Source organism: Corapipo altera, unplaced genomic scaffold (assembly GCF_003945725.1).
Source record: "Corapipo altera isolate COAL_440 unplaced genomic scaffold, ASM394572v1 62, whole genome shotgun sequence".
Taxonomy (NCBI): domain Eukaryota; kingdom Metazoa; phylum Chordata; class Aves; order Passeriformes; family Pipridae; genus Corapipo; species Corapipo altera.
The window spans coordinates 11,355,720-11,370,699 of NW_020884894.1; the positions used below are offsets into that span (position 1 = coordinate 11,355,720).

A 14,980-nucleotide genomic window follows, 5' to 3' on the forward strand; every position below is an offset into this window, starting at 1 on the left:
GAGAAGGCTTGCCCAGGGCACTGTAACACCCACAACAGGGGCTCTGTGTCCTGCTGAGCTTCCTTTACTTGCAGTGAGACCCTCTGGAGCACACCCATCCCAAACGAGGGGTGCTGATCCTTTGAGCTCCCTTCCTTACCCCTGCAGCCCCCGGACCCCCCAGCACCAAAGGAAAGGGGCTGTGGGCACCAGTGCTGGAAATAGCGCTTGACCTCTGCTGGGAGCACAGGAAGTTTTGCATGTGGGTTCGTCAGAGGGCCAGGCCGATTTTAGGAAGCACTCTTGCCCAATTTCAGGGAAGTGAGTGGCAACTTCAGCCAGCTTCTGCTCACCCGAGTCTGGGGTCACAGGAGTTTGTTGCTGGTGCTCCTCGTAAAGCTCCTCCCTCACTGTGGCTGATGAGGGGAGCCAAGAAAAGTGGCACTGAGGGCCATCAGCACCTGGAAAGGCATGCACCAAGGGTGGGAGAACATGGGAGTAGCCCCAGGGGTATATTTGTCAGACTCTTTTAGAAGGCTTTATTTTTCAAAATATACAGTTTATTTACAATTGTAGTGTCTAAGTTTTACATATAAATTTATTCCAAACCTTTAAATATCCGCAGTAAACATGAGGGAAAAAAATAATAAAAAATAAAATCACAGGATCAGCAAAAAAAAGGCATCTCATAGTAATTCTGTTCATTGGAGTTTGAGTTTCAAGTAGCCAGCATCTACAAAAACCATGAACTTGATAAATCTGGCAGAGAGATACGGATGCACTGGTTAGAAAAAGGCACAATCCAGACCTGCAGGACCCCCCAAAAGGGCTGCAGGCCAAAAAAACCCTGTGCTGAGATCGGGCCGGGAGTAGGACCCAGGATACAGAATCCCCTCGGAACGAGTTAGGGGATGGGGTTAACTGCAGCCCTGGAGAGGGAGAGCACCCTGGGAGGAACAGGGGCCTCAGGGGCTGGGGCAGAGGATGGAGGGCACCACCAGGCACTTCATCTCTCAGGCAGCAGATCTGCCTGTGCATCCGTGGCCTGGAGCGGGAGGGCACCAAGGGAGGGGCAGGAGCTCCCCAGGGGGCCCCAGAACCTCCTCCTCTTCACACCCTCAGTCCCCCATCCCCTTGGCCATGCCACAGCTGGACCACAGCACTCTGGGAGGATGGTCCAGTGTGGAGCCACTGCTGTGGCACAGCCCCAGGAAGGGGGCAGGGACCAGCTGGCCTTGCCGAGGGCTGGGGAGGGACACCAGCCCCAGCCCAGGGGGGACAGAGCTGGGAGCCAGGCACCGTGCTGGGGCTGTCAGTCCTCTTTCTTGAAGGTCTCCTCGGGGATGAGTGTCCGGAACGGGTAATCCCAGAAGCGTGTGCTGATGCCAAAGCCTGTAGGCAAGGGGAGAGAGTGCTCAGCCCATGGCACCACCATGGCCGGGGTGTTGCAAGGGCTCTGTGTTAACCGGTGAGGGAGGAGTGTCTGTGTTTTGAGGAGGGAGGAAGGCAGGGTGAGGGCAAGGAGGAAGAGCAGAGGGAGCAGGAGCTGGCTGGGCCATGCCACCAGGCCCATGGATGATAGCTTATCTGGATGGGGCGTTTTCTCCTAGGAAACCGGGCAAAGGGCAGGTTGAGCAAGCGCCAGGCTGGGGAAGGTTTGGGGCGGGTCTGGGGAAGCCCAGGGCCTCACCCTGCCTCCTGGCAGGAGGAGATGCTGCCCCAGGATGGGACAGGCACCCACATACCAGCTCCATGAAGGCTTGGCCTCCACCCTGGCATCCCCAGTGGCATTAATACCCACGGGCTGCTGCCTTCACCCTGTATCACTCTGGCTCCCCATCCTCAACCTGGGGGCCAAGAAACGTGCCCCATGGACTGCAGCACCTCACACGCCGCTTCCCCAGCAGCTCAGTGCTTGACCTTCCCAATCCCAAATCCCAAAGACCAAATATTTTGGAGCATTAGAGGCACACGTGCAGGTAGACCGGGCTTTGGCAGCCCTTGCCCCTGCCGGCACGCACGGGGGGGGACAGGGCGCTACCTGATCTTTGGTGCTCGAAGTGGTGCTTGACGTGATAAGCCTTCAGGCCATACAGGTAGGTGCCTTTTTTGGGCGAGCCGTAGTGGAGGTAATAGTGCATCATGTCGTAGATGACGTAGCCGCAGAGCCCCCCGACGAACACGGAGAGCCCCAGCACCTCGGGCAGCAGGAGCCGCAGGACGCCGTAGAAGAAGCCGATCACCAGCGAGGCCGGCACGGGAGGGAAGACCAGGCGGGAGCTGTCGAAGGGAGACTGGAAGAGGAGAGGGATGTTGGGACGGGCAGCTCCTGGCTCACCCTCCCTGTCTCAGAACATCCCTGCCAAGCATTGGGGAAGCCCATTTGGGAGAAGCCAACACCAAAAACCCTCCCCAGGGACGCACCCAGTGGCAAGAGCAGCCCCCCCATGCACGCCAAGAGGGCCAGGTAGGTGGTGGCTTTAACTGCAGGTCCCCAAGCTCCACAGGGCATTTCCTCCAGCAAAGCTAGAGGGAGCCGTGGCTTTTTTGGTGTTCCCCCTTGCCCAGCTGGAGCTTGCAGATTTAACTCCAGCTTCTCCAAGCCTGTCTTGCAGCCCTCGCTGGTATTGGGTAAGGGCCCCGCTTGGATGCCACCAGTCACAGCGAACAGGCACAAACAGGCTCTGCCTGGGCAAAGGCCATGCAGAAACAGGCTCCACCGGAGCAAAGGCCACCATTCCCACAGCCCAGCGGGCGCCAGCGGGGGCGGGAGCCACGACTCACCTTGTGATGCTGCCCATGCAGCAAGAAATGCAAGGTGATGAGATAGTAGTTACTGGCGGGTGGCTTCATGTGGAAGACAAAGCGATGGATGAGGTACTCTAGCAGGGACCACAGGAACATCCCCAGGAGGAAGATGAAGGGGAAGTAGTATTTGTGGACAGGGATGGAGTACTCTACACAACGAGACATGCAGCAGTCAGCAGGGCGGGCGACGTGCGGGTGCTCTTATCCATCACCAGCCTCCCACTGGTATCCAGGTGAAGCTCAGCTCTCCCTCCCTCCCACCCCTCATCCACGTCCTGCCCTGTGCTTCTTCCTGCCCAAGCACTGCTCCAAAACCATGTTTTCCTCTGATTCCCACTAATTTACAGAAACAGTTGGCTTTTCACTACCACGAGGAGCCAGTGGGGGGGGTCTCCTGCATCCCAGATGCCAATGAGGGCTTGGACATGCACTCCTTACAAAGCTGCTTCGCCCACCAGAACAAGGCAGGAGGGACCTTATCTGCACAGGCAGCACTTGTGACAGTAAAACAGTGTTGTGGGTGCTGGGGTTTCTTTTTTTCTGGGCAAAAAGAATAGGTTTGTTGGGCAGTTTCCCCCGCAGAGCATTTTTCAGCCACCTCCTTCTTTCAGGGCTGACTGCCAGCCCTGCGTCCTCTCTAGCAAAATTAAGATTCTTCCCCAAACCTGCTTATTTTTAGTAAAAAAAACCCAAAACCTGAATGCCAGCAAGGTGCTGGGCACCAAGGAGCAGGGGGGTGCCAGTGCAGCAGGCAGTTCCCCCTCCCCTCTCAGCCGGGCACAGCTGGCACTGGGTGGCACCTTACAAAAAAAAAAAAAAAAAAAAAAAAGGGAAACCAAAAAAAAAAAAAAAAGACAACAAAGAAGACAGCCTGCCCCGGCCACGCTTGTTATTCCCGGGGGAGCAGACAGTGGGAGATTCAGGGGCAGGCGCTTCGGGCAAACAAGCCCCGCACTGTGCGATGCCGGCGGCGCTGAGAGCTGGGTTTGTTCGCCCGCCACGCCGGCATTCAGCCACCGCCCGGGGTGGGCGTCGGGGCTTGGAACAAACCCCAGCGCTGGCGGGCTCTGTTTTGGGGATGGAGGGAAGGGAGGCAAGAGAGAGCAGGTTGCAGCCCGGGTCAGCGGGCTCTGTGCCTCTATCGATCCCCCGGGGGGGGACCAAATCTTGTGGGCGAGGGGAGGGGAGGGAGGTGGGCGAGCTGAAGTGGCTTCATGCAGGAGATGTGCAGGTGCTGCAGGGACAGGTGCTCACCCGCTGCTCCTGAGTGCGGCCTGTGGTGAGCATTGCATGGAAAGGGGACAGGGAGGGGTGCAGAGGTCTCCCTCCACCCAGGGCTGTCCCGCCCCTGGACCCAGAGTGGGGACAGTAAGTGAAGCCCAAAGGCTTTGCTGCTGCTCGTACCTGTGGTGAAGGAGGAGAAGAGCCTGGTGTTGCCCTGAGCGAGGGAGGTGTAGCTGAACCAGCTGAGATAGAGCACCACGGGCGTCCACACCATGAACACCACGTACCTGCGGGGTCGAGGGAGATGTCAGAGGGAGCATCCCACTGGCTGGCAAGTCATTCCCTCCCCCCCTGTGGAAGCACTGGCCAGGGCACGGTGCAGACCCCAGGAGCTCACCACGCTGTCTTGGAGAGGGACTCAAGGATGTCCGAGTGGAAGAGGCGGATGGGCCGATCCACGGGCTGGTGCACCCACTCGTCATACTTCTCCCCTAAGTAGCCCACCTGCCACAGCAGGGGCTTCTGCCAGTCTACCAGGTCCTGAGGGCACAGACAGTGGTTATTGGTACCCACAGTGGGACCCACACATCACCCCAGTATCAGGCACAAAGCTGAGCCGCAGCTGCGGGATTTTGGGCTGCAAACCCCTTTCTGTGCCCCACAGGCAGTTGCTCCTCATTCCAAGGTGCCCTGAGCTGCCCACGAGCAGCAGCACGGGGCAGACGAGGAGCCAGACACACATCAGCCCCACGTACCCAGGAGTGCAGGGCTGAGCTCACCCCCGTGCCACCGGGCACCTGCCGCTGATTCAAGGTGAAGGTGGCTTACCCAGACCTGGCTCAGCACCAGGCCCTGATAACTGATGCTCTTTGCCTCTTGAGCTGCCAAGATTAGATAGCAAGCAGTGATATGTCCCAGTAGAGCACGTGGATCCCATCCTCATGGCATTGCCAAGGACTTCTCTCCTTGTGGAGAGGACACAGGAGGTGGCAGCTGTTTGGGCACTCCAGCAGTGAGGAATGAAGTGGAAGGGGCTAGGGAGCAGGGATACAAGATGGGAATACAGACTCCAGTGCTGCTGCTGTGCGTGGCTGCACTCAGGGGTCTGCAAGAGCAAGAAGGAGCCCGTGTGTGCAGCATTGCAGCACGGGATGGAAATGGGGAGATGGAACCGGCAGCACCGCCTCTGCCACTGCTCGGCAGCCCCGGACGCGTCTGCCGGCCTGGCCAGATAAGGTGGAGTCTCGGTCCCGCCCCTGCCCCGGGACTGAAACCGCGCTCGCCTGGATCAGCAGCTCCCCTTGGGCCGCTGGTGCCGCCCGGCATCCGCACAGCAACCTGTGCTGCTGGTGGGGATGGCTCAGGTCGGGGCATTCCAGGGCAAGGAGCGAGGTGACTGTGAGCATTTTGGGGCCTCTGCTGCAGGAAGGGATGGACACGATCACCCAGAAGGGGAAACAAGCTCAGCTGGTGCACGGGACAGGGATGGAGACACTCTCCATCGGGGAGGTAGGGGAAAAGTTAGAGCAAAAAGGTCATTTTGGGGATGACACATTCAGTTTTAAAGGCAGTTTTAAAGTGATAAAATATTATTATGGGGGAGGTGAAAGGTTCTCCAGTTCATAAAACCCCTTCTGCAAGATAAAAGCACACTCATTGACAAGCTGGGACCATGCAAGGCACAGTGGCCAGATGGTGCCATGGAGGGCAGGGACAGCCAAAGGCACCTGGGAGGACAAATCCCCACTGTTGTGGCGTGCTCAGAGAGGAGCTGGCAGGTCAGGGAGCACCCTGTGCACATGGGGATCACCCTGCCCAGGCTGGGGAATCCCTTAGTGCTCATTACCAGTGCTTAAGCAAGGGGAAAAAAAATAAAATAAATAAAGCAAGAAAAAAAATAAATAAAGCAAGGGAAAAAAAAAAAGAAGTAAAGCAAGCAAGGTGTGGCTCGGCTACATATCCCACTGGAAGGGCACAGCTGCTGTCAGAGAAAGCCATCTCTCCCATGTTGCTGCAATGGGAGCCTCCCAGTGCAGCCACACCTGTGCAATAAAGCATGAGCAATGCCATCTGCACCAGGAGAAAGGGCAGAAGCAGCTGGATCAGCTCAGCTCCCTCCTGCCATCCCTCCCATCCCAGAGGTCAGCAGAAAGCCAGAGCTCGTGCAGGGAAGAGGAGACGTGGTGTTTCCTGGGAGCACTCAGACAAACAGCCAGAGGAACCCCAGGGCTCTTACCTTTTCCACATCCACTGTTTTGTAGCAAAGATCTGTCTGCTCTGGGATCTGGGCTGCAGCATCCACCACCTTCTCATCCACGGTTTCAGAGAGGCTCTGAAAAGAGAAGGAAAACCCTGTGGTGAAGCATCAGTGGCAGGCACAGTTTGGGACAGTGATGGCACCCAGGGGCACGGGCAGAGAGAGCTCGTGCCTGCCAGCTAAATAAATATGGGGAAAAATCTGATGAATTTCAGTCAGTCAGTTCCTGCAGAGCAGGTTCCTGAGGGAAGCAGCTGCCAGCAAGCTGCACTGCCCTTCAGACCGTGCACCAAGCATCGCGTGCTTGGGGCTTTTTGGAAACCTCCTGCCAAGCCTGGAGTTTGGAACACCCCGTCAGCTGCCAGGACTGCGCTGGTGCTTCAGGGTGGCAACACAGAAACCCCTTGGCCAGCATTTCCCTCTGCAAATGGGCAGTGCTCACCTTCCCACTGCCAGCAAAGCGAGGGGCATTGCCTGGTTAGTGGTCTCTCCTCCCCTGCTCTCTAGCAAAAGCCCAGCTCGGTGTTTTGGTCTCCAGGGAAGCTGGGCTGCCAGACCAGGGGAGCTGGTGCCACCACCCTGACTCCAGGCACAGGTCAAATCACAGAAGGAGGGAGTTCATCCCAGGGAAAAAGGCAAGGTGCCCTTCACAGGGCGACACTGGGCCAGGTGCCTTTGCCATGGGCTGTGGAATATGAGGAGTGGGGGTTGGTTTTGGCTCAGAAGGGCACACCGAGGCACAGGGGATGCACTGGTGCAGTGACAGCGGGATGAAGACCCATCTGTGGTCCCACTGCCAGGGCTGGCTGAGGAACAGGAGAAACCTGACTTGTGTGGTGCTTGGAAGCAAACACATCACCAGCTGCCAGCACCGGCCTCCCTCCCGTGGTCATGCCAGCTCCGGCGCCGGCCGCGCTGCTGTTTGGGGGCTTAGAGGTTGCAGCGTGCCCATGCAAACCCCAAGCCAGCCATGCCCCCTGGCAGCAGCACCAGCTCCCTGTGCAGGACGTGCCAAACATGCCTTTTCTCCCACTTTGTCACCTTCAGTTACCCATTAACCTGGAGCAGGGTACGGCGTGGCCCGGCGGCCGCAGCACAGCCATGCCCAACAGGACTTCCAGCTGTGCCACTTCCAGAGAGGAAGGGTTTTCTCCCAACTCCTCACTGCTCCGAGAGGGATGCAATGTCATCATATCCATGGGAATACCCACCCTGGCAGCTGCAGGAGGAGACAGAAAGCAGGAGAACCAGTGTCACCTCTCTGGGGTGGTCAGGACTTTGTGCCGTGTTGGTGACACCGAGGCAGGGCTCAGGCACTGTTTGCCAACAGCAGGCACTCCTTGCCAGCTGTGCTCCCACTCCATTTCCTGGGCTAGCTGGATTTCAAGCCTCATTCTGCTGATACAGGAGCTGCACTACCCAGCTCTGAATCAGTCCCTCACCTGGGGAAGGACAGGGGATATTTCCAGCCAATATTTCCAGGCTAGAATCCTGCTGGCATCAGTTTTACTGCAGGCAGTGCCAATGAGAGCTGATGCCGTGGATCACCACACCTCCCTCTGCAAGGGGTTCCCACTGCTATTTTCAGCATTGCACACTGTCCTTCAGCCAGCCATCCCAAAAGCCTGAGGCAGGTGGGATGCCTTAAAATCCAGGCGAGCATGGTAAAGTTACAGTTTTGCCTCTGCCCTGCAGGTGCTTTGGAAGAAAATTCAGCTTCAAGAAAGAGAAACGGCTCAGTTTAGCCATGTCCTGAGAAATGAGCTGGTGCTTTCCACCTCCACGCTTGCACCACAACCTAGCCAGCAGCAGGAAGGATGCTTAAGAAAGCCCAGCTGACGCAACACCCAACACCTCTCCTCCCTTTTCCGAAGTGTTCACACGCCTCCAGTTCCCCTGCCCATGGATGCCTGAGCACCATGTCATGGCTGGAGGCTTCCCTGTCCTGCCAGGTCAGGGATGCGGACAGAGGGCTCACATTCCACCTCGACACTGGCGCCTGGATTGGGTGCCACCAGTGAGATGCCATTGTCCCCGCATGCTGCGGCAGCTCCCTGCCATCACCTGAGTCACCTCCTCCTCCTCCCCTTCCTCAGCTGGGGAGCAGGGGAAGGCTCTCCTCTTGCTCACCCCGGGGCTGTGAAAGGCAGGACCGGTAGCTGTGGCGCAACCAGGATGCAAGCCAAGCCATGCCGGCGTGCCCCGGCTGGCTCCCCGGAGCTGTGACATGCTCCTGCCTGCCCCAAGTGTGAAGGGGCCCCGCAGGGATCAAGCCCCACCAGCTCTGGGCCAGTGCTCGGGCTTCTGCCCATCCTTCTCCAAACAGGAGGGGGGTTGGAAAGACACTGAAGGGCTCTACCAGAGCTGAGCTCTGCTGTCACGTGTGGGTGATGAAAATGCATCCGAGTTGGACCCAGGAAAACAGGTCCTGCCAGGGAAGATGTGCAAGAGGCCTGATGTAAGGAAGGGAAAGTCAACACCTGTGAAGTGCCGCCATCCCAAGCGAGCAGCAGCCCCGGCAAGGTGCCGACTCTCCTGCTGGTGGCAATGAGGCCAAACACCCAGAGTGTCACTGGTCACACGATCCAGTGACCGGGTGACCCAGCATCCGCCTGGGAGCTTCCAGCTGCCCTGCGTGGATCAGGTGGGGAGCTCAGCACTGGCCCTGCAGCAGCTGGAGAGTGCTGGCTATGTCATCCCAGTGCTGCCCTGCATCAAGGCTTGGGGCATTGAAAGGAGAACAAAACCCTGCTGTGATGTGAGCAGGTACAAACAGGAGGGGTGTTCTGCTGCAGTGTTCGGTGTTCCTGGGATGCAGGAGGAGAACTGAAGCCTCTCCCTGGCCCAGGCAGGGTGATGCTGCCTGCAGACAGCTGCTTTGCCAAAAGCCTGGACTCAGTTTTTCCCCCTGTGCCCGTTTGCCCAGCGAGTCAAACCCCACAGGAGCCCTGCCATGCCTCTGCATCACTCCAGAGCCTCCAGCACCTTCACTGTGCTCCTCAGCACCTCAGTTTGCTGGTGTCCACATGGGACAAGCTCTGTTGGCATTGCAGGTACAAGCACATAGCTTGAGGACACCCCATGAGGCACAGAGAGCCCAAGTGAGGTCCCCACCCTCAGTGGCACCACCATCCTACCAGCATCATGGTCCCTGGGCAGTGGCTGGCAGAGCCCCACGAGGCTGTGCCTCAGCCAATTAAACACTGGGTGCAGCAGGACTATTAAAAGGAGGTGAATTTAACTCCTTCCAATCATAGTAATAACACAAAAAGCCACTTCTTACATCACCTCCAAAGAGGTGCCCTGGGTGTCTGGCCCACATCCAAGCGCGCTCAAGCTGGGATGGAAAGCCAGGGCGAGCCTGACACACAGTGATGTGGACAGGAGAAAGGGGAGGACACTAATTCCAAGAGGGATAGAGGATTTACTCTGACTCATGGCCATGTCATGCACCCCAAAGAGGCTGTGATGAAAAGTCTCTCATTGCTTAAATTGGAGGGGTAATTAGATGATCCAGTTTCCTTCTAGCAAGGCTGTTAAAATCCTGTCTAGTTTGGGTAATTATCACTTCTTGCTTTGATCTCCCCTGTATGTCCTGCTTGCATAGATAAAACATTTGGGGGTTAATTTGTCCTTAGCCAAATGGGTCTGGGTGACGCAGAAGAGGGACCTGTGGCTGAAGGAAACAGCCACACTCTCAAGAGCCACAGAAAGGGGTGTGGAGAGGCCAGTGGGGTGAAGGTTGGATCTTATCTTCTTTGCCTCTCCTGCATTAACACATTCCTCCCCCCCCCCCCCCCCAAAACCCTGAAAATCCCTGGGGAAAGCAAGAAGAGGATGTGGGACTGCAGCAACCTGCATCCCTCAGCACGGGAATGATGGAGCCCTGGGACTTCCAGCGGGTGAGGAGAGGCACTGGCAAAGCTGTGGGGACCCACAGCCAGACTGGGGCGATGCAGCACCTCCTGCAAAGAGCTGTTTGGGGTACGTGTGCCCCAAAGCACGAAGCAAGTACCACTGAGGGCATCGACTCCCACCCACCGGGGATTTTTGGAGGGCAGCAGGTTGGGCAGAGCAGCTCGCACATCAGTTCCGTGCTGGACGCAGCCCCACCGTGCAGCAGGCAGTTCTAAACCTCGCCCTCAGTGTGACAACCCCGGGGTGGTTTATGTGGCAGCAGGCAGCGTGTGATCTCCCTGCTCCCCGGTGTTATCACGCCGTGTATTTGCATTGCGATGGTGGCAGTTCCCCTCGGCGCGAGAACCCGTTTGTCCGGTACCTTCCTTCGCCCCAACCCGCTGGGCTCGTCACGCCTGCAAGGAGGCGGCGGCTCCGCGAGTGTCCCAACAGAGGAGGTGCCGTCGCCAGGATCCATCTGGAGAAAGTGCGGGCATTGCGCTGAGACTGAAACAAAGCCCTGTCTGTGGCGCTGGGGCCGAGGCTGCGCCACGGGGAGAACAACCAGCGAGCGCAAACAACCGGCCAGAGGGACCGAGCGGTCACCGACCTCGCCGGGATGCCGAGAGGGGAACGCGGCCGCTGGGCTGGCAAAGGGGGCTGGGCTCGCCCCGCTGCTCAGCATCCTGCCCACGGTGTGCTGGGAGGGTCAGCAGTTGGGGGGTAGTGCCCATTGCCACGCGGTGGCACTTGCCCAGGGCACTTTCCCTTCTGCCTGGGCAGCCCGGGGCTGGCACAGTGGGGACAGAGTTGTGTCACAGCCACCCATGCCCCATGCCAGGCGGTTAGGGAGGCGGCTGGGCTCCTCTCCCCAGCACTGCCTGCTCACCACCAGCCAGCCCACCAGTGGTCCCTGGTCAAGTGCTGACAGTCAGGAAGGGTGTCCTGCTGCATTGCCCATCCTGTGACACATCTTCTGCAACCCTCCAAAGACCCCAAACCTTCCATGCCATGCTGGCACCCAAGGATCACCCATCAGCCCTATCTCCCTACGGGGAGGGGTGTGGCCATGGAGTGGGACCCTGTAGATACCAGGCTCTGTGCACTTGGCACATGGTCTGTCGTGGGCCCTGAGAGGCCTGGGCCCTGTGTGCCTTGGGGTCCCCTGCACCTCAGGCCTCCTGGGAGCCAGTGTGCCCCATGCACTTGGGACCTTGGCACCCTGTACACCTCAGGCACCACCCATGTAGGACCTTAGGAGTCTCAAACATCCCCTGTCCCCTTCACCCTTCACACTGTGTTCACCTCAGACCCTACAGGGCCTGGTCCTAAGGGTTCCATGCTGCTGAGACCCAACACACACCATGTCCCATACAGCTCAGACCTGGATGCACTATACATGCTATACACCACATACACCCCAAAAACTCCATGCCCTGTACACCCCAAACTCTATATAGCCTCTTGAACAGCTTGGACTCTGAGAAACCTGGACCTTGGATGCCCTACTGACCCTGCACAGCTCAGGTCCCACAGAGCACGGAGCTGGGGCACCCTATCAAAACTCTATGCATGCTGGACCCAGGACCCGGGGCACCCTACAGAGACCCTGCACATCCCGGTTCGGGACATGGGGCACCCTATAGCCTCTGCACCTGCCAGTTCCAGGTCCCGGGGTACCCCATAACCCCTGTCCATCCCGGACAGGGAACTTTGGGCACCCCATAGAGACCGTACACGCCGTCCCCAGGACTCCCCCCAGCCCGCGCCCGCCCCGGTCCCTGCTCGGCGCGCAGCCCCCGCCCCGCCGGCGGTACCTGCTCGTCGCCGGGCTCCATCTCCCCCACGTAGTACTGCTCCAGCCAGCGGCGGGCGTTGGCCGAGTGCCGGTGGGGCGGCCCGTCCAGCGCGGCGCTCACGTCGGTGCCGGCCCGGCGCCGCAGGAGCTGCTCCCCGCCCGGGTGCAGCCGCACGAAGCCGCTCAGGTCGTAGAGGCGGCGGTGGCAGGAGACCAGGCAGGCGCCCTGCGCGCAGCGCGCCCGCACCTCGGCGGCGCTGAAGGACCGCGGCCCCGCCGTGGCCATGGCCCCGCCGCCGGTGCCCGTCCCGCTGCCCGGCCCGTCCTGCCCCGGCCCGGCCCGCGCTCTGCCCGCACCTGCTCATCTGCATACATGAATATGCCGCCCGGCCACGCCCCGGGCCGCGCCCCCCGCACCGCATTGGGCCGCGGGGACGGGGCGGGACGCGGGTGCGGGTGGGTGGGGAGGCCCTGCCCCGCCGCAGGTGCCCCGATCCCGGGAGGGGGGAATGCCGCATCCCGCGGGTGGGTGATGCGGGAGTGGGGGGAGAGGGGGATGTGTCTCTCAGGGGGCCATGGGAACGCGCAGGGTGGGGGAATGGGGGGTCTGGGCAACCTTGGATGGGTTGGGGGGGGGCACTGAGGTGCCCCAGAGGTGGAAGTGGAGTATGGGGCACCCCTGAGGGAGAGATGGGGCTGCGGGGGCATCCTGGGGGGGCAGCTGGGGGGCATAGGGCACCCTGGGGGTATCACCCTTCCCGAGGTATCAACCCCCTTCCAAGGTCCACAGTGGCCAAGGCAGGGGGAACCCCAGACCCAGCTCAGAGCCCCCTTGGAGACCAGGGGTCCCTCCTGGGGTCCCTCAGAGGCCAACTCACCCCCGAGTCACTTGCTACCAGGCACTACATCCTCCCCTCTGTCTGTTTGCAGATTTATTTCAATATTTAATTAAATTTGTGATTAACTGGTGGGGCAGGGGGCAGGGCAAAAAGCAGCACCAAACCACCCAAAGAATCACAGTCAAATAAATCACAAAAAACGACAAGAAAGGAGCTTTTTGCCCCCATTTGCTGGAAAACCTTCCCTCTGAAGTGGGGGGGCTGCTTTGGGGTGACACCCTTGACCACAGGGGCTGGCCACGAGCCAGCAAATTTTGGCATTGCCAACCACACCAGGCTGCAACTGGTGGTTAAGGTGGGGTTTGCCATCCCAAGAATGGGGAGCCCCCCCGGCCCCACCTGTAAGGGTGCGTCATCACACCTCCCCACGCCCCGGCTGTGGGGTGCTGTGGGGTGCTGTGGGGTGCTGTGGGGTGCTGTGGGGTGCTGGCAGGCACAGCCGGGCGTTCAGGGAGGCCTTTAATCAAGGCGGATGCAAAACCTGCTGTGTCGGTCGGTGCCGGCTCCACATTCCCACCCAGCTCCCGGAACGGCCCAGCCACCTGCTCAGGGAAAAGTCCTTTGTTGGGGGGGGGCAGGTTGATTTTGCACCCCAATGGGAGCAGAAGGGTTTTGGGGTGGGCATGCTCCTGGCTGGGGCTGCCGTGGGGTGCCCAGAGTGCATTGGGGGTCCCTCGGAGGGGTTTTTGGGCTAGTGGCCTAAAATATCCTTTGGGGGCTGGATGGAAGGGCCAGAGGCTGGAGGAGTCCTGAGAGGCTGCTGGGAGTTCCCAAAGGAGGTGCTGGGATGGGCTATCCCACTCTCCCAGGGACTCCCCACTACCCTCCATGGCCAAGGTGGCCCCAGTCCTGGTGGGTGAGCTCAGTCTGGTGCCAACATTTGTGGGATCAGGGTGGTTCCCGGGTGGAGATAAAGGATTTTGGGGTGAGTGTGAGGGCAAGGTGAGGGGCAGAGGAAGATCCAAACGTGCCGGGGCTCTCAGTCAGAGGCCACTGCACCCACACCCCAAACCAGATGGGCACCTCAGGCCCCAAATATGCTCAGGGCAGGCACAATGGCTGCTATCCCTTTGTGGGGTGCTGGGGGAGAGGACTTTGCTGATGACCCCACCACAGCCCCCACCATCTGGTCTTGCCCTCGCAGCCCAGCCCTACCTCGGATTTTGGAATGTCCAGGTCCCTTAGGCACCACGTGCTGCCAAGGGCCACACTGGGGACTCGGTGGTAGTTGCAGTTCATGGCAGAGATGGGTCCAGCCTTTGCCAGCCCACAGGGGGCAAAGCTGCCAGGGCACCTCTGGGTCTCTCTCCCGAGCACATGGGGGTTGTGGTCCCCAGCTGTGCTGCAGCAGGGCTTGGACACATCAACCAGCCTGTGGAGAGCTGACTCCCCATCTGCCAACAGCTCCTGGGCTTCGTGGTGGGGCTCTGTCCCCCATGCAAGGGACAGGGTGTCCCCAGGGTGGGTGGGCCCAGCTCTGTGGTGAGGATGGGGCTGCAGAGGGACCCTGTCAGCTGCAGAGCAGGGATGCACTGAGCAGTGGTGGCACTGGCGAGGGGGATGGTGCTGGCATCGAGCTGTACAGCAGACACCACCAGAACAGCTCCAAATGGGCAGAAGAGGGCTGTGCCAATGGCCTGTCCCTCGGGACAGGCAGCACCAGGGAGTGGAGTCTCTGCTGATCAGCCTGGCTGAAACGAGAGCAGCCAAATGGCTTTGGCTCATCAGTTCCTGAACTGGTTTACCCACCAGACAGACGGACAGACGCTGGGGCTGGCACAAGGGAGACAGCAGGAATGTGCCTCTGGCTTTAGGCAGGATCAGGCCCTGCAGTGCTGGAGGGGCTGATGCTGGGATAATGGGGCTGTGGCCACTGAGGAGGAGGAGGCCAATACAGACACTGCAGGGTGCTGCATCCATGGGGAAAGGTTTTCCCTCTCTGCTATTATCACTCCTTGTTTCTCTGCCAAACTCTGATCATCAGGGACTTAACTTCCTTCTCTGCACATGGAAAGCCTCAGTGGGGACAAGAAGGCACACCATGCTCACTACACCCTTAGTAGGAGAACAAAAAGTGTTTAAAAAACTCACAGTGGCCTTGAGGGCACAGCGTGGGCT

The 14,980-nt window shown here is 59.4% G+C and overlaps 1 protein-coding gene across 2 annotated transcripts; it reads right to left on the reverse strand.

The window, feature by feature from the left end:
* Nucleotides 1-484: 484 nt before the first annotated feature.
* Nucleotides 485-12,304, reverse strand: FA2H (fatty acid 2-hydroxylase). Of its 2 annotated transcripts, none has more exons than XM_027647082.1 (7): nucleotides 11,983-12,304; nucleotides 6,248-6,343; nucleotides 4,409-4,551; nucleotides 4,192-4,298; nucleotides 2,764-2,936; nucleotides 2,021-2,273; nucleotides 485-1,371 (listed from the first exon to the last, which is right to left on the reverse strand). In XM_027647082.1, exons 1-7 carry the CDS (start codon nucleotides 12,247-12,249, stop codon nucleotides 1,292-1,294), a joined length of 1,119 nt encoding a protein of 372 aa, XP_027502883.1. In that variant the 5' UTR covers nucleotides 12,250-12,304; the 3' UTR covers nucleotides 485-1,291. The 2 variants fall into 2 exon arrangements, with proteins under 2 accessions (XP_027502883.1, XP_027502884.1); XM_027647083.1 differs by lacking the exon at nucleotides 11,983-12,304 and adding an exon at nucleotides 10,548-10,658 and having other exon boundaries at nucleotides 486-1,371.
* Nucleotides 12,305-14,980: the final 2,676 nt, after the last annotated feature.

Excerpts from the sequence above, each read along its gene's own strand:
- FA2H (XM_027647082.1), bottom strand. The coding sequence starts at position 12,249 with ATGGCCACGGCGGGGCCGCGGTCCTTCAGCGCCGCCGAGGTGCGGGCG. Across the intron at positions 4,299-4,408 it reads TCCCTCTCCAAGACAGCGTG|GTACGTGGTGTTCATGGTGT; the intron begins GTGAGCTCCTGG and ends TCGACCCCGCAG. Across the intron at positions 2,937-4,191 it reads CTTCTCCTCCTTCACCACAG|AGTACTCCATCCCTGTCCAC; the intron begins GTACGAGCAGCA and ends CTCGTTGTGTAG.